The sequence below is a fragment of the Fibroporia radiculosa genome, assembly GCF_000313525.1.
Source record: "Fibroporia radiculosa TFFH 294 genomic supercontigs, scaffold77501, whole genome shotgun sequence".
Classification (NCBI taxonomy): domain Eukaryota; kingdom Fungi; phylum Basidiomycota; class Agaricomycetes; order Polyporales; family Fibroporiaceae; genus Fibroporia; species Fibroporia radiculosa.
In genome coordinates this window covers 117,427-137,089 of record NW_012133519.1, presented here as the reverse complement: position 1 = coordinate 137,089, position 19,663 = coordinate 117,427, and the positions used below count along the sequence as shown (strand labels likewise).

Sequence of the window (19,663 nt, the reverse complement as noted above, 5' to 3'; positions counted from 1 at the left end):
CAAAAGTATCATGCTGAACTTAATGCTCTCTTCCTGCACTCATCTCACATCGCATCACTCATCCCCCTCCCGCTTGCACGTCGTATCTATGGTATATCTATAGGCTCTGTTAATGCATGGAATAACCAATCCCCCCTCTTCAGATATATCAGGCATGACTGTGATGTGTTGTCATGGCTGTATAACCGGTATCGACCTACATACAAACAAGACAGCCTTCATAATGCGGTTCAGGGAGAGATCAAGAAATATTTGAGTCACTCATGACCTTTAAAGACAAACATTGTTCGAGATGCGTAGTTTGATGCCACTCGTGCATTTCGCATGGACATGAACTTCCAGAACAAACGAGTCAATTCCAACGAGCGTTGGGCTGAGATTAAAGCGCTCGGCAGTAGCGAACAGGGCTAGACGTGCCAACGCGGCCTATGTATTGTGAGCATCACCGAAATAAAAATCGTTTCAAGCCGAGACGTGTAAGATTCGCAGAAGTTACTCGCCAAGCATTTGAGAGCGGACGATGTATCAGTGCCGGTCCGCTTTTTCCCCCCTGATACCAACCTGGTTACATTTTCCCTGAATGGAAATAATTCAATGCTTTTTTCACGCTACCAGCCAACATACGCTCTTCTTCCTCTAATAGTCTGCTTCAATCATGTTTAGTAGCAGTAAACCACAGAGAGTGTTGCGATCCAGATAACCCTTCACGATCATCGGACCTACATTCATCAGAGCATGATTCGATTCATCCGTCATGCACTGGCAATCAGAGGTTGGGAAGAGCTGGCCAATTATCCCTGCAGTTATTGATCTTCGCGTTGAGCAAGGTTTCAATCTTTGATGCGTCAATTTGAACAGATTGAGTCCTTGCGCATTCTTCAAATTTTACCAAATCGATACATAGGGTCTTCCAACCAAACTCAACAACCATAAAGCGACTGGCAAAACCGTTGGTAGCCTCCAAACCGTTCCCTGCGTTTACTTACTGAGCGTAAAACGTTTGAGGCCACGACCATGCCTTCATGATATGAGTCTCCACTGTTCCTCGCTCGATCCACTTGTGGTATCGCCCCTGCTTCGGCTATGACACTGCTAGCATCCTGAAGCCATCAAATTGTTGAGCGGCGGTGTTGAGCAGCGTTCAAATCAAATAAAGCAAGGGACTTTAGGCTACCGACGTCATTCTTCAAAGTCGGAACTTTCTTTATTCGAAGTAATCATTTGGAATCCAGTGAACCCCAGAATCATGGAACATGTAACGTTGGCCGAATGATATTGCAAATATGTATGGTTGTTTCCCGGCAACAAGTTGCCACACAAGACAAGTAGATGGCTTTTCCTATGATTAAGATCTGACTGGTTATCCATCGATTGCAAATCATAATTGACAGAACTACCAATTCCCGGCTGCCCCATAGGAGAATATGCTTCTCTTCCACTTCAGGTGATTTATGAGTCCGATGTACTCATCTCGAATCAGGAAATACGGGGACAAGTTGAAGCGGGATCCATCGCCGTTGGTCCAGTCGATCATCTCTCTGACATCCACAAAGCGGGCCTTCGGGTCAAGTTCCTACAGAACGACATGTCAGGATTGCTGATTGATCTTATGAGCGATAGTATACATCTTTATCATGGTCATCGTTGAGATTAGAATCGTCGACTACTTTCGCCATCCTCCTTCGCTTCTCTCCGGTTCCACTATGTTCTATAAAGCTTAAACACAATATAATGCTGGGGAGTGCTGTCGTGAAATTTAAGGAATTTCGCTGAACCAAATAGCAAAATCAATGAAACAAAGAAGCGCATTATGTTCGACATACACACTTTTTCGTCTCCGTCTTCACATATTCGTTTGTCACCCACCCACCATGATTTCGACTGCAAGGCGGGGCAAGAACAAAGGGGGGAGTGAGAATGCGGCATTGTCACAAAATACTTGATATGACAGCATATCTCCAGTAGGTTGTCCCCGAGGAACGAGAAAGTAGATGAAAGCACACCCAGAGGCATCAGGACGATCCTCCATTCTTAGAAGATGATTCCATATCTCTTCTACAGGAGAACTCAACTTGGCGGCCATGCTCCTAAAATCTTATTCTTTGCTTCTGACTTTTCCGAAAGAGCCTCTCCCAAGCCTGCAAGCGGAAAACTTCTCTTCAGCTGTAGTTCACGAGAAAACATCAACATCAAGTCAAAGCAGGAGTTGATACTACATACCTTCCGAAGACAGATATACTTGAAGTGCTATTTCTGCAACGATGACTTTGCTGAGGCCATCCACATCGGCCTCTTTCTCAATAGCCCCCTTGGGAGTTTCACACATGTCTCCGTATCAACACGTACAAATAATACACTGTGTTTGTAAGACATGGCGGGGAAATAGATTGAAACAAGACGAATGAGACGAGACTGGGTGCGAATACCAGCGAGGTCTTTCTGCCGCCCGACACTAATTGATATCTACTTAAAGTTTTTGAATGGAAGCCAAGTCAGCACTATAGACTTGTGAAGGCAATTTATAATTTCCTACATTGGAAAGCGATCGTATGGAGTCTTGTCGCGAGCACCAAACTATCTGCTCTACGTCCCTTCGGAATCTGGAATCGAACCAGATTCCTTTCTACTCACTTGCGACGTCAAGTCCAGAGTTGCTTTGCCCGATTTGGCTAAGGTGGTACGAGTGGCGCATATCAGGCCCCTGTTTAGAATGAACGACCCCTCGATTCACAGACGAGTCCGTACGCGGCATAGCGTATCTGGAATCTTGTTTGCATTTCTCAGCAGGAAAATGTCAGGAACGAACTTTGATCTCGGATATGTCCATCATGCTTTTATCTTCCACTAGCGAATCTGCCCCGACGTGCGTGAAATACGAAATCTCGACTCGTCCCGAGAGCTCAGACAATGTCCACATTCCTAGAGGTTCCTGCGTAGAATGCTCGAGGCTTGGCAGTCCGATCTTGTTTAGCTGTTGACCATTGAGAAGAGGAAAAGCGTACATGTGATACAACAGAGCAAAAGAACGTGGCGTAATCCAGAATGACTAACCTTGCCCGACACATTTTTAATCACGACACATAACACATATATGTCGTGCATATAGCTGCGCAAGGAATAAATCATGGCTACAAATTGCTAGAGATTCGTATTGCTCATGCAACTTACGCTTTCAATACACGGAGCTGGCTCTCACGTCAAAGAGGTGCAGCATAATTAAAAATACAGTGACCTTGATTTTAGCACTGCACTTCCTAAGCGTCCTCCATGACGACGTCAACATCTGCGCCGATCGTCGATGCCCTGGGTAAGTCCACACCATCGGCATCGGCAAGTAAACCCTCCGCAGCCTGGCGAATGTTCGCGATCTTGCTACGCATAACCTTAATGGCCTCCGGGAAGAGGTCCTCAGGCGCGTACGGCCCCTCGGACTCAATAGTGTCTGCAGACGGAATGCGTCAGTCACGGGCTCTCGATCTGTTACAGCAGTCTGCAAATAATGAGCACCACGTACAAATGAACCAGTCTCTGATCCGCTTAAGCTCCACACAGCCCTCAAACTCCTTGTGCCGGAGCACCTCACGCGACATACTCTCCTTACGCATATTGTGTTCATGTATCGATATCTGTCGGACGATCAGGGCATGGTGTCAACCCTGACGCGCGGCTGCAGCTCACCTGGCCGTCTCGGTCTATCTGTACGACACCTGGACTGAAGCATGCTGCGAATTTTTCCCCAAGATGCGGGGGAACGGGTTTCGATGGGTTCAGGACGATGAGTGGATGCAGACGATATGAGGCGGTAGCTGGTTGATTAAGTTGATGTCAGCAAGAGGCGTGAAAGTGACTCGGCGGAATCAGTCTTCAGACCCAGAGCTTGCGCGACTTACCTACAGGGCTCCATTTCGCATGCACCTTACCAACATTTTTAATGGCATGCAGCTCCATCTCGATTTCCTGACCTGGCCTGAGTTTTGCTAAAACGATTTCCTGAATAAGTGGGCAACGAACAATCGTCAAACTGTGAGCAAGATGGGAGGCAGTAGAAGACAGTGATCTGCCAACCTTGTTCGTTGGTGCCGGTGTACAACCAGCAAAGACAGCTGCTTGTTCGCCTTGAGGGATCCATTCCAAATCTCCGCTTTTGACGAGCTCATGCAGGAATTTCCTAGATGCCCCCTTTTCTTTCGATGCACTCTTGTCGACCTCGCATGCGACATTCAACCTGCGCACATTAGAGTATGCGCAAGACGGATGTAAGGAACACACCTGAATACTAGTGTATTCCGGTCCGTTGGGACGTCTTCACGGTAGTCAAAGAGCGACGGATCGACATTGAGTGGGACGAGGCCTAGTCGGTGGGCCAAGACCTCGTCGTGGATGACAGATGTGTTGTTCCACACATATACGTTTTCGATGGCCAGCGACGGAACCTGGAAGGGAGTCAGTGTCTTGCTCCCGAATCATGCCGTGCCCGTACCTCTGCGATCATGATTCGACGAAAGGCGTTGGCGATAGACGCGTCTACGCCGATGAGGTCGAATTCGACTGAGCGCTGCGACAGCCGCTTTACGCTCACCTTGAGGTTCTGTCCTCGGCCGCGCGAGCTATGGGCAAGCGGAAGTGGCTATAGGACGGCGAACGCACCTGTTTGAAGTGAGCGAGGTTCCAGCTGTGGTCCTCGCCCGGGTAATGACCGGGATACTCGGTATTTGAGACGTCCGAGACGCGTTCTGCGTGAACATTGACATGGCGACGAGGATTAAAGACCGACGGGGGCAGCTGGGACGAGCTTGGGCGAGCGTAGGACGTCGACGCCATTTTTCCTTCACAGTTGACGCCGAGGATGAGAGTTGCCCGCTCGCTATACCACGTGGTCCTGCTGACAAATTCACAACTCGAGACTCCGAATCTGCTGTCGTTCTATGTACCAAATCGAGGTGTATTTGTGATCGGAATGGACGCTACGGTAGACGTGGCTATCTTGTAAGCTTAGTCTGCCCGGAGAGTGGGGTTCAAACTTCGTCTTTACCAGCAGCCTGAGTGTACGCGATTTTTTCTGTTGCACTGACGAGGTCTTATGTGCCTTCGGTGTCTCAACCAAAGGATGCTATATGATAACTGAGGATATTGAGAGTAGTTCAGCAGGAAGGCAGGAAGCGAGTGACAGCGTGAACGACATTGCGAAGGTTGCTAGCCCGATAGATTGTGTGTTATAGACTTTGCTACCAGGCCAACGGCGCCCTTGTGAGAACAGTTGAGTACGATGGAGGTAGTCAACGCGCCAGAATTGCAACCATCATACCATCAATTTTCCATTTTCCTTCACAGCACTCATAGCGAACTGAGTAAATCCCAAATTTCAAAGATTTACGTTAAGCTTTTTTGATGACTTGCTCTCCAAAAACGACTCGTGAATATGTCTTGTTTGTTATCATTAATCGCCTTCACAACTTACATATGCGTGAAGTGAATGAAGAGTGTTCAATTCGAATTGTATGGAACATCATTCCAGAAATTCCATCGCGCAAGTACGTAGAAACATTCATCATAGTATTGGCATAAGGGTAAGGTGATACAGCATTACAAGCAACGGCAAGAACACAAGATATCAAAGCAATTTGTGACGGGCTGTCCTTCCAGTTTGGCCTGCGATTTCAAGGTCAAGCTCAACCGCCGAAAGTGAGATCGAGGGGCACGTCGAGATAATCATCGCCCCAAAGCGGAGCATAGACAAAGTGACCCTGTGACGAAAAATGTTACGTTTGTAAGGGAATGCAAACCAATGGACTCACTTGTCCCCAAGCGGTGTTGGACTTGAACCCAAGAGGCTCGATGCCGCTGGCGAACCCTACAGAATCATAAGTCGGCATACATTCAATGCACCAATCCATCACCAAACGAGCGTACTGATGTTGGTTCTTCCCACATTGGAGGTCCACATGTTGAGCCCGTGGATGGGGAAGTTGTCGTTCGGTAAGACCTGCTTTCGCGTCAGAGGGAATCCTATGTATGATGCATTAGACGTACCTTGACGGTCTTGTAATCTCCATCCGACCAGTCGAAGACTCCATGGTTCCACCACTGGTCGCTGCTCAAACCCCCGTTGTACCGATCCTATTGACCACAAGATTAGAACTTGGTAGAATTAAGGAAAGTAAGCACTCACATAATAATCATTGTAGTCAATCCAGCTCGTAAATGTATAGAGATCGGACTGAACGGGGGTCTCCATGAACCGGTCGCGAGTGTAACTATCCCCGTACGAAGCCTGCCACTGGAAGGGGGTTTTGCCGCTATTCTTGAAGAGGTTGAGTGTCTGGCTGAAATCAATATTATCTTAACACCAGAGTATCAATGTCAATCGCCCGCAATCAGTTCGGATGAAAGCTACGAACAAGTGAACGTCGTCCCAGAGTGGCTCCCGCCAGAAGGTTGCTGCCTGTAACACGTCATGAGGCCAGTTGTGTCTTCGGCCTGTATGGCAAATTCATCTAGGAACCAGTATTCGGTCTCGGATGTACCGTTGCCTCCCCACGGACCGAACCACCTAGGAGAGCCACCTGACCAGCGCACGCAAGACCCGCCGTATGTAGCGATGGTGTAGACCACCCCGCCACCAGATGCAAAGCCGCTGTTCGGATTAGGAGTGTTGTTCGTTGCGTAGGTGTAGAGGTATACCGTCCAGCTCAAATCCCACCATTGCCACTTAGATTCCGGCAGCACGCTCCAACCGCTGGATTCGTCGCTCCACGGGGATTCTTCGCTGTACCACGAGAGTTGGATACTGAAAGAAGTGCTGTCGTCGTTGTGAGAGGGTCAAGGTTCATAGAAAGCGAGACTTGACTTACTTGCTGACAAATGACGTATCCGACGGGGGAGTCAGATTGACCGAAGTAGCGCGAATAGACGCAAGGGAAGCTTCATCAGAGGCGTGTGCTACCGATTTGGCAATGAGACCGATAGCATATTTGAGCTTCCGCTCAAAAGTCATGGAAGGATCCTTTACGTCGCGGATGGTGATTCGCTTATCCCTTGTAGCTATAGCTTCCGGGGATCGAACGTCCTTCTGGGTAAGACGTGTAATGGAAAAGCCGGGGATGAGGTGGATAAGGTCAAGCCCCACCATCCTGTGAATCGTCAATCATCTATCAGTAGGTGCTACAGTGAAGAGTCTTTGATACACACTTGTATGCAACGATAGCTACACCTTCATCCAGCTTAATCTTAGGGATGTCAAGTACCGTCTTGGCAGCGTCCTTGAGTGCCTGTGCAACCTCGGTGCTGGGAGCGAAGAGGAGAAGAATAACTTTGTCATCGAGGAGCTTGTTTATAGCCTCTGCACTCGCTAGGCCGTCGTCGTGTCCGAATAGAGCGAGAGCAGTAGCATTCGGCGCATTCGGCAAAGACTTGTACTGGACAAGGGATGGTTGTAAGCTCAAGTCGCGAATGTTCGCAAAAAACTACTGACTTTGGAATATTGCTCATAATTAGCATACGTGTAGCCAGCGTCTTGAAGAAGACCGCGGAATATAGATGGGGTGGACCCCACACCGACAACAGAGCCAGAAGACATAAGTAGGTGTCGAGATGTTACTTGTTGAGAAGTTGTTGAGAGGAAGACAATGGGGCCCTCAGACAGAAAGCGCAGGCTTTTATACAGGTGGACTTTCTCCGTAATTATCTAATAAAATTGTGTCCATTGAACTTATCATTTTCGAAGGAGCAAGTGATGTAGCAAGTGACTTACGCCAAGACGGGACAGCAGAGTGTTCACCGCCAATGTCCATGTCGCCATCGATTGGTAATTGACCTATGTTTTACCGCGATGCGAGCTGCCTGCCTTCTCCAAGCATCGTTGTACCTACCGAGTGTCCAAGAAGACACCATGATTCTGAACACCAATTGAAAGTTTAGCGTGAGTTCCTGGAACGAACTCTGTCCGCAGGCGCCACTGGAGAGTGTCCGCTGAGATGTACTACTTGGGCAAGTCTTCTTGGACACCCATTTATCATCACGGCGACTCCGAGCCAGTAAGCCTTTCGCGGTGCGTATCGAGCGAATTATTCATGAGATGGAGCTGCCATAATCTCGGTGTATATGGAACTTCTTGTATCCTGGACACATTGGGGCTCGGGGGTGTTGGTGTCCAAGAAGCTCGTCAGCGCCTGTGCGCAGCGCGCCGTCTGTGTGATCCTCACACGAGGCGGCGATGCGCCGATCGCGTTCTGCTGATTGACCTTTGACTAGCGCCCGACTGCGGCCACCACCCAAGTGCACGTCAAATTCAACCTCAACTTCAGCTTCTCCCTTTGCAGACTCACCTCATCCTGCGGGTCACGAATCTCAACCTGACCATCAAGCCTCTGTTAAATGTGAAATAAACTACAGTTGAGTGGAATTAGCCTCGTTCTGTATCACACGCTCAATTCAGTCCCTGAACGATGCTTCGAAGCCTGCATTTCCCGAGTCTGCGTTCTATCAGGTCTAGTAGTTACACACGCCGAGCTGCTTCAATGACTTGGGTGGGAATGGTGTCTCAGCTCAGGCCCTTCTTGACTAGATCGTTTAAACCTGATTATCTCCTCTTGGTCCTGGACACTGAACACACCGGCCTGGAATGCCGCATTTGTCCCATGTCCAAGGTGGGGAAGGGACGTGTGGATGACGTCTCTGATTCGAACCTCTGCAAGACTCCGCACAAAATGTTTGGAGCCCTGCGATATGTAATTATATCGTAGTCCTTCCGGCCTTAGCATCGTTAGCATATGCGTCATAGCCTCTCAGAATTTCCCAGCTGCCAATGGCAGCACACTTATTTCACAAAAGGCGAAACATCGAGGGATATGAAGTACGAGGAAGAGCCAATCGAGACATCTTCTGACCAGGTGTTCTATACCGAAATTGTGTGCGTGTTCCACCGCTGACATACACGTCGGTGTCAAATCTGGCCTCGAGGGCGGTAGGCAAACGCTGGTCGTTCGGGGTATGGCCGTACTCACAGACATTTTATATAAAACGATGTACAGGAAACGTCTCTTCAACCCCCCAGCAACTCCAACATCCTGCTCTCGGTGTAAATCACATCTGCTCATTTTACTGCTATGTCCAATACTATTGTCGGCTCTCTGTCAATTGACCAATGCGTCGATCCGAATGGATCTCTTGTCTTAAAAGTGCCTATTCGTGTTCCGCCTGCTAAGCTTTCTCCCACCGTAGAGATTTCCTATCATTCTGCTGTGCATCAGCAGAGCGTTGTCGGCCACGGTTGGACCTTGGACGCATTTGGGCTCGTCCAGCGTACTGCAGCGACTATCGCACAGGACGGATTTGCCGGTAATTTAACTATCATTGGTGCAACATAATTTCTCATAGCTTTGTAGGATTCGTCAACTATGATTCAAATGATCGTTTCACCCTCAATGGTCAGCGATTGATGAAGATCTCAAGCAACGAGTATCGCTACGAAGTCGAACAGTGGACGAAAGTCATCGCTGTAGGCTCTGACTCTGCGAATCCCGATAGCTGGATTGAATATCTTCCCGACGGAACCGTTCGTGTCTATGGTTCAACCAACGTGAGCGCTCGACGAAGAACTACATCAGCGTGAACTCATTTATACTTGTTCCAGGACTCCAATGTCAAGGCTCAAGGCCAGAGTGTAACTCGAGTCTGGGCGATTTCGGAAACCTATGATTCTTTTTCCAACTTTTCTTCTTTTACCTATGCCAACGATACATCAACCGGATCCTTCTACCTGTCGAGCATCAACTTTGGCGGGAACAAAAACTTACAAATGCCACATCAGCGCACCCTCAGCTTCGATTACGAGGACCGTCCTGATATTGAGACAGAATATACGGGAGGGTACCCGGTGACACTGACGAAACGTCTCTCATCTGTCTCCGCTTCTATCAACGATTCTCTTGTCTACAAGCACTCTTTTGTCTATGATACCGCTCCCGTAACGGGATGGAGTCGGCTCCAGAGTGTCGCTCTGTCCGACGACTCGGGAACATTTGTCACCCCTCTTGCTTTTGATTGGTGCGATTCTGCACCTACAGTATTCGATGATTTGACGGCACTCACACCACTCACACCCGATGTCTCGACCTCACAAGTATTCCCTGTCGATGTTGCCGGTCGCGGCAGAACTGACCTCATTCTTGCGTCAAGTCAATACGATTTTGGGGCCGGTTCTAACATGCTCTGTCTTGATGTTCACCTCGCGGATGGATTAGGAGGCTTCAATCATGCGGCGGAGAATGGATCAGGTTCAACCAATCTTTTATATCCGACACATATGCTGGCTGTCGATGCAAATGGCGACGGTAAGACAGATCTGGTGCGCCAAATTCCGAAACTTCTCGAGGTAATGCACTCACCCGCCACGCATGTAGCTTCATATTATGAACGACTCATCGTCTGGCGATACTGAGCACGTTCTCACTGTGCTTCTTTCGACGGAGAATGGTTATGTGGCACAACAAGAAACAACCTTTGTCCCCGATGTTCCGGACGGGCAATACTTTTCTGGAGATTTTGAGGTAAGATCACACAGCTTGTGGAAGTACATCTAATCTGAGCGCCTGCGCAATGTTCCTTACTCACTAGGGAAATGGGAACGTCGGAGTAATATATCTCTACAATGAGTATACAGGCGGATCGCAGGCTTTTTCCATTGTACAGTTCACCTGCGATGGCACTTCTTTCCACGACCAACCACCCGTAGTGGGGCCGAAAGACATCACCGTCGAGGGAGTGCAAGTGGTCGTCGCCGATTTCAATGGTGATGGGTGAGCTCACCGAATTTATACAATCAGTGCTCGTCTCAACAGATATAATCACAGCTCGGATGATGTATTCCTCATCTCGTCGCTCTACAGTGGTGGAAATATCGTCTGCGAGATATCCTTCTTCCAGTCTCAGAATGGCAGGCTCAAGTATCGCGATGACAATCCATTCGCAAAGATTGGCGAAAGCATCTCGTGGACCGAGACGACGTCGTTCCTGGCCCTCCCAGAACAAGACGGAAAGACGGGGTTGCTCGTGCTATCTCAGAGTGGCAACGGCTACCTTCAATACCAGACACTTCGGAGCACTGGAAAGACGCTTGCTGTCTCAGATCAGGTCACGACGAATGTGCTATACGACGGAAAGATCACGCTTGGCCGAAGCACGTCCACCAATTCGCTCGATATCGTGAACGTTTTTGAGGCCATTGACGGAACCGAAGTCTCGGTTCTTCACTTCTACAACGGCTCATTCATCGACATACGCGGGGTGAAGCAGCCGCCTGGGACCACTCTCCAGGGTTACGACGTCAACTTTGCGGACACACGAGGAATAGGCAGAGCTGACTGCTTGTTCACACTCTACGACGACTCGAAAAGTGAACTGTCGTTGTACACTCTTCCCTGCGCCGGGACTGTCTCTGCGCCCGCGGATTTCATTACTGGTTACAAGGGAGGTCTCGGTGCGCAGTTCTCAGTCACATACGCCCCCTTGACAGACACCTCCGTCTACGATGCGCCTCCAACAACCAGGGGGTCTGCCGCTCCGTACGTCAATGCTCTGGCTCGCATATGGACATCGACCGCTTTCGTGACGCCGTCGAGTGCGTCTACTCTGCCCATCATGGGCAAGGGCCGTTCGCAACTGGTACACTTCCCGAAATATGTCGTCAAGGAGATGAGGAATTGGGCGGCTCCTTCGACCCAACCTGACGGATACTCTCAATCGACCTTTTTCTATACTAATGGGCGAATGTCGTTTGACGGAAGGGGTTGGTTGGGCTTCGAGACGATCAGACAGACGGTGGAGCCACTTGGTGCAGAGACCACGAATATCTACCTTCAGGAGTTCCCTTTTATTGGTCAGATGTCCCGGACGACGATACGCGATGCCTCAGATCCCAGTCGAACGTTGAAGGACTTGACGTATGATTTGAAGTCTTTCCCCGCAAACGGCGGCGCTAATTGCTATACCACGATGCCCGTCGCTCATCAAACGTTCTATGAGGGTGGCTCTCAGGCGTTCATGGTTGACGTCACCCACGACTACGATTCCTACGCGAACATCGTCAAGACCGTGATCGCAGTTACAGGGAAGCCAGCATTGACACTGACTCAGACCTACTCCAACGATGAATCGCAGTGGCTCATTGGGACCAAGCTCTCGGAATTGGTTACTTCTGACGGTATCACCGTGAAGCAGTCCAAGTTCGCCTACCTTGCGGGGACGCAGACCATCAATCATGTCGACCAATGGGTAGCGGGAACGCAATGGTCATCCCAAGATCTCTCTTTGGACGCCGTGGGCAATGTGACGACAATGAAAGGTCCCGGACCAGCATACAAGACTCTCAGCTACGATGATACGTACTCCTTCCCTACAACAGTAACATCTGCCGTCGACAGCCAGAGGTCTCTTACTACAAAAGCGACCTACGATCTCAGTACTGGACAAGTCGCGTCTGTCATCGATAGCAGCGGATTCATAAAAGCCCAGAAGTACGACGTGCTCGGTCGACCTGTCGAGTTTTCCGAAGGAAACGCGTCATCGAGCTTGGTCGTCATCGAAAAGCGGCAGTATACTACCCTTGACAGTCAGCCTGTTTGTATCAGACAAACACTATGCGATTTCTCTTCCGACTCTTGGACCAAGGAGACAGCGTATTTGGACGGACTTCAGAGACAGTGGAAGACCGCCGTGCCGAGCCCATCTGACCCATCAATCACGATCTGTAACGAGATTCGATACGATGGTGCCGGTAGAAAGACAAGGCAATACAGGAGCTATAGGAGCGACAACACGAATCCCGAGTACACTGAAACCACCTTCGACAGCATGTCTCGGAAGATCAAAGTTGTCTCGCCTGCGGCTATTGGAGGTGCTGACTCGGTGACGTCCACATATCAGTACAGCTACGTCAATGGCCAAATTATCAGCGCGGAGACGAGATCTGGAGGCGGAGAGGGCAGTACGACTGTGCTGAATGCTGTTGAGTATTTCCCAAACCCCGATTCTTCCGCGAAGGAGTTTGTCAAACCGCTCGCTGTGAGCTCCATCGATGAGCTTGATAGGCAGATACAAACATCGTATGACCCCATGCATCGTGTGGTCGCTGTGACAGACCCTAGTGGCGTACAAGTGATACAGCAATGGGATGCTTTGTCAAGACAGCTAGGTCGGCGGATAACAAATCCAAAAGGCATATCTCCTGACGTGATCAGTCAGTTCTCGGTACAGTATGACGACGCTACCAATACCACCACCGTCCGGAACGAGCTCCTGCAGACATCAGTTGTCGTAGAGAAGGACTTCATGAACCGACCGACGAAGAAGACTGCTCCCGACGAGGTCCTCGCTTTCGTCTATGATACTGCGTCAGCTAACGCACTCGGCCGCCTTGCCGCAGTTACCTCCTCGAAAGGTACGGAAGAATATTATACATATGATGCTAGAGGCTGCCTGGCTACTTCTGCTTTGAACATTGACGGCCAATCCTTCGCAACATCTTACGAGTATACTCCCACCCGGCAGCTGAGCCGAACGATCAATCCTGACGGATCTGAAGTTTCCAAGACGCTGTTCGCGAACAGCGAGACGGTGAACAAGGTCACGCTTACGGACGGCACTTCTAGCAAATCCGCGTCCGTGGTATTCAGCGAGTTCGATGATCCCTTCTTCTCTCCTCTCGTCTGTGATATCGGCAACGGTTTGAAGTCCCGAGTCACGCTCGCCGATAACGGTGCTCCTCTCAAAGCAACTCTCTCCAAAGGCAATTCTACCACGCCTTCCTACCAACAGTCTTGGAAGTTGAACGGTCGCGGCCGAGTCCAGGAGTATGACGATGACTTCACAGGTACTGATATCCGGGCATATAGCTACGACCTTGCAGGTAAGCCATCGCTCTCGTGCACAGAAATATTCCTCAGGTCTCGCTCTTAGGTCAACTTGTACAAGCTCAAGCGAGCGGAGGCGCTCAGCCTGCTGTCTTCTCATACGACACTAGTGGAAACATCGCCGCAAAAGACGAGAAACAACATGTCAACGCGGGTTGGCAGCTTACATCGATTCTCGACTCGGTGACGAACAGCATCTATCGTACATATGAATATTCTCCCGATGGAAACTTGACTTCCGAAAAGGATGCCGATGGCAAGGCTGTCCGCTCCATGGCCTACGACACTGAAGGGAAAATGCTCGATTTGAATGGGACCAAGTTCGTGTATAATTTCAACGGCCGTATGCTCAAAGCGATGCGCGCTGACGGGTCGATTACGTACTATCCGAGTGAAAGCTATGAAGTCAATGTCAGTGATGGTGTAACCACGCAGACATCGTACCTCCTCTTCCAGCATCGTCGCGCGAGTATCAGCACGACTGTGCAAGATGGCAAGCCGACAGGTACACCTACGGTGAATTACTACCATGGCGATCATCTGGGGAACATCGTCGCAGTGTCGGACGAGGACGGGGATGTTGTGACGACGTACAAGTACGATGCTTTCGGCCAGGTTACCGTCACCGGACCGGACATCTCCAGATACAAATATAGCGGGAAAGAGATCTTCGACGGTTTGTATTACTTTGGTGCTCGATTCTATGACCCTGCGGTACGACATTCATCATCCAGAATCTCTTTGGATGATACTGATGCTGCGCACTCTCAGACTGGTCGCTTTGTAACGCTAGACAACATCACGATTTCGCTATTGGACATCACCGCGTCGAAGTTCAACCAGTACACGTTCTCCCAGAATAATCCTGTCAACTTCATCGACATCAACGGCAACTTGTCTTTCTGGTGGCATCTTGTGTGGCATCTGTGAGTATTCTCTTCTCCAATGAGTCAAATTCGTCTGACCCACATCAAACCCATCCAGGGCCGTTGATGTAGCTTTATTGGCCGCAGGAGTGTTGGCAACCGTCTTCTTGCCTGAAGTACCAATCCTTGCCGAGATGGCCTTCGGTGCCGCACTCAGCGGATTCATGTACGATGGCGAAGCGCTCTGGAATGCAGCCGTGAATGGCAAGCAGGAGCTCAACGACGCTGCATGGGGTGTCGCACTTGGTGTAGGTGCAGTGTCGAGCGTGACGGGGTTCCTCGGAAGCACTGCGGCGAGCAAGGCGGGCTTCGCGGCGATCGAGGCCGCAGACCTTCTTGGTGCACGCGTGGGCGGCAAATTCGTAGGCCAGGAAGTGCTACAGCTCGCGAAACGCGGTGCGGTACAGTTGGCTGTGGCAGGTATCAACGGTGCCGTCGCAAGTGCCACACAGCAAGTACTCACAAACGTAGTAACCGGTCAGAAGGATGTTTGGGATGGCGTGGGCATGTCTACTCTTACTGGCGCGGGTGGAGGCATTGCAGGTGGAGGTATGTATCAGACTTTTCGGGCTAGTAGACACAAATCACTCACATGTCTGATATCCAATGTAGCGTTCAAGAACTTTGCCAAGTCCAGTGCTAAGGCACTGACAAACCGAACTGAAAGCGAGTTCTTCTACAGTTTGTTGGACGGCAAGTCGACACTGCCATACAACGTGTCCACAGAGGTCCAGGGCATACGGATGCTCTCTTCGCGCATACTGGATGCCGTGGATGTGTTACCGCTGCAAAACTTTTCGCGTTCTAGTGGTGGACAACCCATTCCGCAGCCGAACCTCGCTCCGACCAATGTTCTTCTCGCAGCACCACAATCCAACTTCTTCTAAATTCTCAACTTGATATTATGATGTGATGAGGGGATGAGGGGATGGACTAATAGTAGCGTTTGTTTCTTGAATGTTGGTACGAATCAGCCTGTAATGAATAAACTCTAGCTGTCATTCTACTTTTCTGATGACGGGCTGTACCGCGATTATCAGCAGGGGCAGTAAAACTCAGTGCTCACAGCCCTAAGAAATATGATAGTAGGTAGATTGCCTTCCCACCAAGCTCTCCCTGGGGTTCAAAGTGTATGTGTGCGTTGCGCAGGGCGATAACTTGAATACGACTCGTGCGCACGACTAGGAATCTGGATGGATGACGATACGCGACGCAACAGGTGTAGTCCTCCAGCGGATGGTTCTAGGAGCCTGATTTCACGGTATTCGGGTACAGTATTGATTCGGTAATGCCTTTTTAGGACTTGACTGTGTTCCGGTCGCTTGCGGCGCTTATCGCAAGCCTTCATCGTGTCATCATCTCCTTGGCTCCCTCTTTTTTTGCAGGTCCCACTTCGCCGCAGAATGCGTGGAAGAGCCCTGTCGATGCCTCTAGAACTCACTTCGCTCTCATTAATATGATCAGACGACTCGAACGACCTTCCTCTACTTGACTCGACGCCTAACACCCCGTTTAGGCCTCCTTTGTCTCCTTCAGCAGCGATGCCATTGTCCTCGACCCAAACTTTCGCATGCGGGATTTCGACGGTGATTCTAGCAGATCAGCAATGTCCTTGCGAATCCAGGAATATACACGTGCACTTCATGAGGACATCCGCTTGCACGCGGCAATCCGATTGCAGCCTATAAAAGACTGCCATCTTACAAGTATCGAAGGGACACGTATCGCATATGCATCTCGTCCCCTTCCTGAACAATCTTCTTGCATGCGTCGCCGTGATTATGTTGCTAGTAAGTTGTACGCGCATCCTATTCACCCCGACTCACGATCCGTATCGTCTCTGCATCAGATCGCTAAGACTTTCAAGGTATAGTACAAGGCCTTGGGTTTAGATCGCATTATAGCTTACGATCGAAATATTCTATTGCCTCAGAATATGAGCCTCTGGTAGCTTTCGCATAAGGATGGTTTAATCGATGCAGTAGATTGGATTACCGCGTACCTTCGCACTAGATACACAGTAGCCTTGGTGAGCCTTGTGATCACCTCTCACTTGGCACGAAATTTAATGATTGTGCTGAACTACGTCCCTGTACTATCTTGATCGACAGCGTGAACACGTCGCACACGCGGTGTGGTATTGTGCAAGGGCATGTGTCCATTACAAGACTTGATTTTCGCTTTGCGTGTACAGTGGGTGTTGGCATTTGTATGTATGCGCCGTGGGGCTGTTCACTCATCAGAGTACTTGCTTTCAGCTCGATGCATTTTGGTGTACCCCTCCTTGGTACAGTCGATACAAAGATAGAGCAGGCGGGCAAAACGCAAGCTCTTTATGCGAGTATTCGCGCTACATCCACTGGATTAGACCTTGGGCCGGATCTACCGCCATGGGCGATTGAACTACTAGCGATGATATCTCATTCGACGTCAATGGAATATGCAAAGCTGCCACTGCGATGTTCCAGTTGGAAAAGGAACTGCGTAGTTGATATCTGGCTGGAAGTCGTACGAGGTTGGAAGTGGCGTGAGGACTAGACAAGCAGCAAGCGCTTTTGGATGGAATGGTGGACAGTACAAGTTGAGTAGCGATGGCAAGTGCGTGTTCTTGCTCGTCGAGAGGTTAGCTACTGACAAGGATTTGGTATGGTACAGTGTCCAAATGGCCGGCGAAGCGCAGAAAAATTGATGGGCCTTATATATGCGCGCCACATCTCGCCCTCCTGTTTCGGATAGATTTCTCTTCACCCCTGCCGCGCTAGATGCGGCGAGCTGCCGCGCCTCGTTGTGCGTGCCCGTTCTAGGGTGCATTGCTGCAGCTTCCGCATGGTGCGTACAGCCTTGCAAGCACGTGAGTCAAGTCAAATTAATTGTCTCCGGTTACAGAATGCCCTGGAATCGATGCTGCATTCATCCCTCGGACGAGTGTGCCAATTATCCAGTCGGCTTCTAGAAACCTAGATTTTTTCTGACTGGATTTTCCCCACTGGCGTTGCGTACAGTACTGGATCAGGTGGAAACGTTGTACGAGGTGTGATACCAGACTCAAGGACGACTTGGTCCTTCGCTTCGCCGATCAGAATTTCAGGCACGGAGAATCCTGCAAATTTCTTCGCTGCCCCCAAACGACCCTGATCACGAAGTGCATCCGTTCGATCGTCCATTATTGCCACCCATTTGGGCTCACCTTTGTTCACAAGAATCGGATACCCAACGACGGCGAGCGTCTCTACGCATCCTCGCTCTCTATTGCGCTGGGTGATCTGGCAGCCCATCGATGTCGCTCACACAGCACCCTCGATATGTGCTTACAGCGATAACTCGACCATATATATATTCCTCGTGTTCACTGCCCTGGTCGCTGGGGGCGGTACAATCAAGATCAATATTCATAACGTTAAAGGGTAGCTTGAAGCTACTACTGCTTGGCTCCTCGACCCCCCTTCCTTCCTTTCTGCTTCCCAGCACCACGACGACCTCTGCTCCTCCTGGGATGTGCAGGGGCATCTGTCGACCCCTGCATACGTCCGGCGGTGCGGTACTCAGTGTCGAGAGCGTAAAATCGCTGATGCCACAGCTGAAGCAGCTGGAGCATTGCGGCATTCAGGCTTTCACTGGCGCTGTTTACCCCAGATGGTTGCTCTTGTGCCAGCTGCTCTGTCTGGGTTTGTGGGAGTGGAATATGGTGAGTGTCCCCCTTGGAGAACACCCAGTCTTCCGTTCCGTGATACGGGCTGTGCAACGCGGACAAGCTCGTCTTGTCCTGAGCTGAGTCCACCACTGTTGAGGATGTTGGAAGATCCTCTTTCTATGCTTGGTAAGCACACAATATAATATGCGCGTAATGTTATGACTCACTGTTGCATCATGACACCCTGCTGTCATATTGTATTGTGTGCTTGCAGCGTTCCTGGGTGCAATATCCTGTTCACCGTCAAGAATCCGACTATAACTAGCGCGTGTTCGGATAGGAGCTGGATGGGCGATTGTGCACGACTGCGGGAGATGAGCTACGAGACCTGGTCGCCACGGGGAGGATACGGCGCGGTCCCGAGCCGACGCGCATAACTGGATATCGTCGATACTCTTTAGTGGCTCCAGCGATAATTGCAAGCAATTAGTGGCCGGTCCGTATAGGTTTAAGGGCGACAGCGGGCCGGCGGTATTTTCCTCCATGAGAGGGACTGAGTAGAAATGAGGAGACATGAGGGCGATTGTCAGGAGATGATAGAAGTGGGGGAACAAGTGAGACAGACGAGAGACAAACGACCTCGCTCTTATGTGCGCCTCCGCAGGCGCCTTTGTCACCTTGTGATTCTTCTTTGATTCTTCTCATCTGCGGGCAATCTGCGGGGTTTCAATAGTGTCCAGTAAGGCAAGCCGACAAAAGCCTCCGTCGAGAAGGCCAACGTCGTATGTCCTTACTCTCAGTCCGGCACTGTTAGAACTCCACCAACACGCGGAGGAGGACCGTATCACTCCAGGGCGATGCGGTTAGCCTCACCAACACGCGCTATGTCTTCTGTCTGATGTCGCCACTGCTGCATCTCGTGAAGTAAACCCGTCGGGCTGCTGCTTTCTGTTTTCTGCTTTTCTCAGACTTTGTGACATTTTTACCGAAAGCTCCGCTTTTATCTTGTCGTTTGTGCGATCTAGACACTTTTGCGATCGAGAATATGGAATAATGGACGCCGCCTCATGAAGGCCATGGGCAACAACATCGAAAGTCCGCGCCATTTCCTGTGCTTAATGGATTCTGGAGCGTGTTTTCCGTGAGTTCTGTGCGCGATAGTCTTTCTCCCATATTATCGTACGTCGTGGCCAACATGC

General features: G+C 50.1%; 6 protein-coding genes across 6 annotated transcripts; 1 reads left to right on the top strand and 5 right to left on the bottom strand.

Annotated features, from left to right (window-relative positions):
* Nucleotides 1-1,393: 1,393 nt before the first annotated feature.
* Nucleotides 1,394-1,676, bottom strand: FIBRA_08316 (uncharacterized protein; the record flags this gene model as incomplete). The annotated part of the gene is made up of 2 exons (XM_012329962.1): nt 1,394-1,573; nt 1,626-1,676. 2 exons carry the CDS (start codon nt 1,674-1,676, stop codon nt 1,394-1,396), a joined length of 231 nt encoding a protein of 76 aa, XP_012185352.1.
* Nucleotides 1,677-2,095: 419 nt separating this feature from the next.
* FIBRA_08315 (uncharacterized protein) lies at nt 2,096-2,326 on the bottom strand (the record flags this gene model as incomplete). The annotated part of the gene is made up of 2 exons (XM_012329961.1): nt 2,096-2,163; nt 2,221-2,326. 2 exons carry the CDS (start codon nt 2,324-2,326, stop codon nt 2,096-2,098), a joined length of 174 nt encoding a protein of 57 aa, XP_012185351.1.
* Nucleotides 2,327-3,254: 928 nt separating this feature from the next.
* FIBRA_08314 (uncharacterized protein) lies at nt 3,255-4,821 on the bottom strand (the record flags this gene model as incomplete). Its single annotated transcript, XM_012329960.1, has 8 exons — nt 3,255-3,442; nt 3,515-3,626; nt 3,679-3,806; nt 3,891-3,990; nt 4,066-4,225; nt 4,270-4,433; nt 4,481-4,588; nt 4,648-4,821. 8 exons carry the CDS (start codon nt 4,819-4,821, stop codon nt 3,255-3,257), a joined length of 1,134 nt encoding a protein of 377 aa, XP_012185350.1.
* Nucleotides 4,822-5,669: 848 nt separating this feature from the next.
* On the bottom strand, nt 5,670-7,576 carry FIBRA_08313 (uncharacterized protein; the record flags this gene model as incomplete). Its single annotated transcript, XM_012329959.1, has 9 exons — nt 5,670-5,744; nt 5,796-5,851; nt 5,911-5,983; nt 6,031-6,117; nt 6,170-6,339; nt 6,399-6,799; nt 6,852-7,130; nt 7,189-7,415; nt 7,472-7,576. The coding sequence occupies 9 exons, from the start codon at nt 7,574-7,576 to the stop codon at nt 5,670-5,672; spliced, it is 1,473 nt and encodes a 490-aa protein (XP_012185349.1).
* A 1,528-nt stretch (nt 7,577-9,104) lies between these two features.
* On the top strand, nt 9,105-15,720 carry FIBRA_08312 (uncharacterized protein; the record flags this gene model as incomplete). The annotated part of the gene is made up of 10 exons (XM_012329958.1): nt 9,105-9,336; nt 9,384-9,577; nt 9,632-10,345; nt 10,401-10,547; nt 10,615-10,796; nt 10,851-13,903; nt 13,954-14,621; nt 14,679-14,833; nt 14,892-15,382; nt 15,446-15,720. 10 exons carry the CDS (start codon nt 9,105-9,107, stop codon nt 15,718-15,720), a joined length of 6,111 nt encoding a protein of 2,036 aa, XP_012185348.1.
* Nucleotides 15,721-17,790: 2,070 nt separating this feature from the next.
* On the bottom strand, nt 17,791-19,039 carry FIBRA_08311 (uncharacterized protein; the record flags this gene model as incomplete). The annotated part of the gene is made up of 4 exons (XM_012329957.1): nt 17,791-18,096; nt 18,146-18,194; nt 18,253-18,641; nt 18,692-19,039. The coding sequence occupies 4 exons, from the start codon at nt 19,037-19,039 to the stop codon at nt 17,791-17,793; spliced, it is 1,092 nt and encodes a 363-aa protein (XP_012185347.1).
* Between the last annotated feature and the right edge of the window lie 624 nt (nt 19,040-19,663).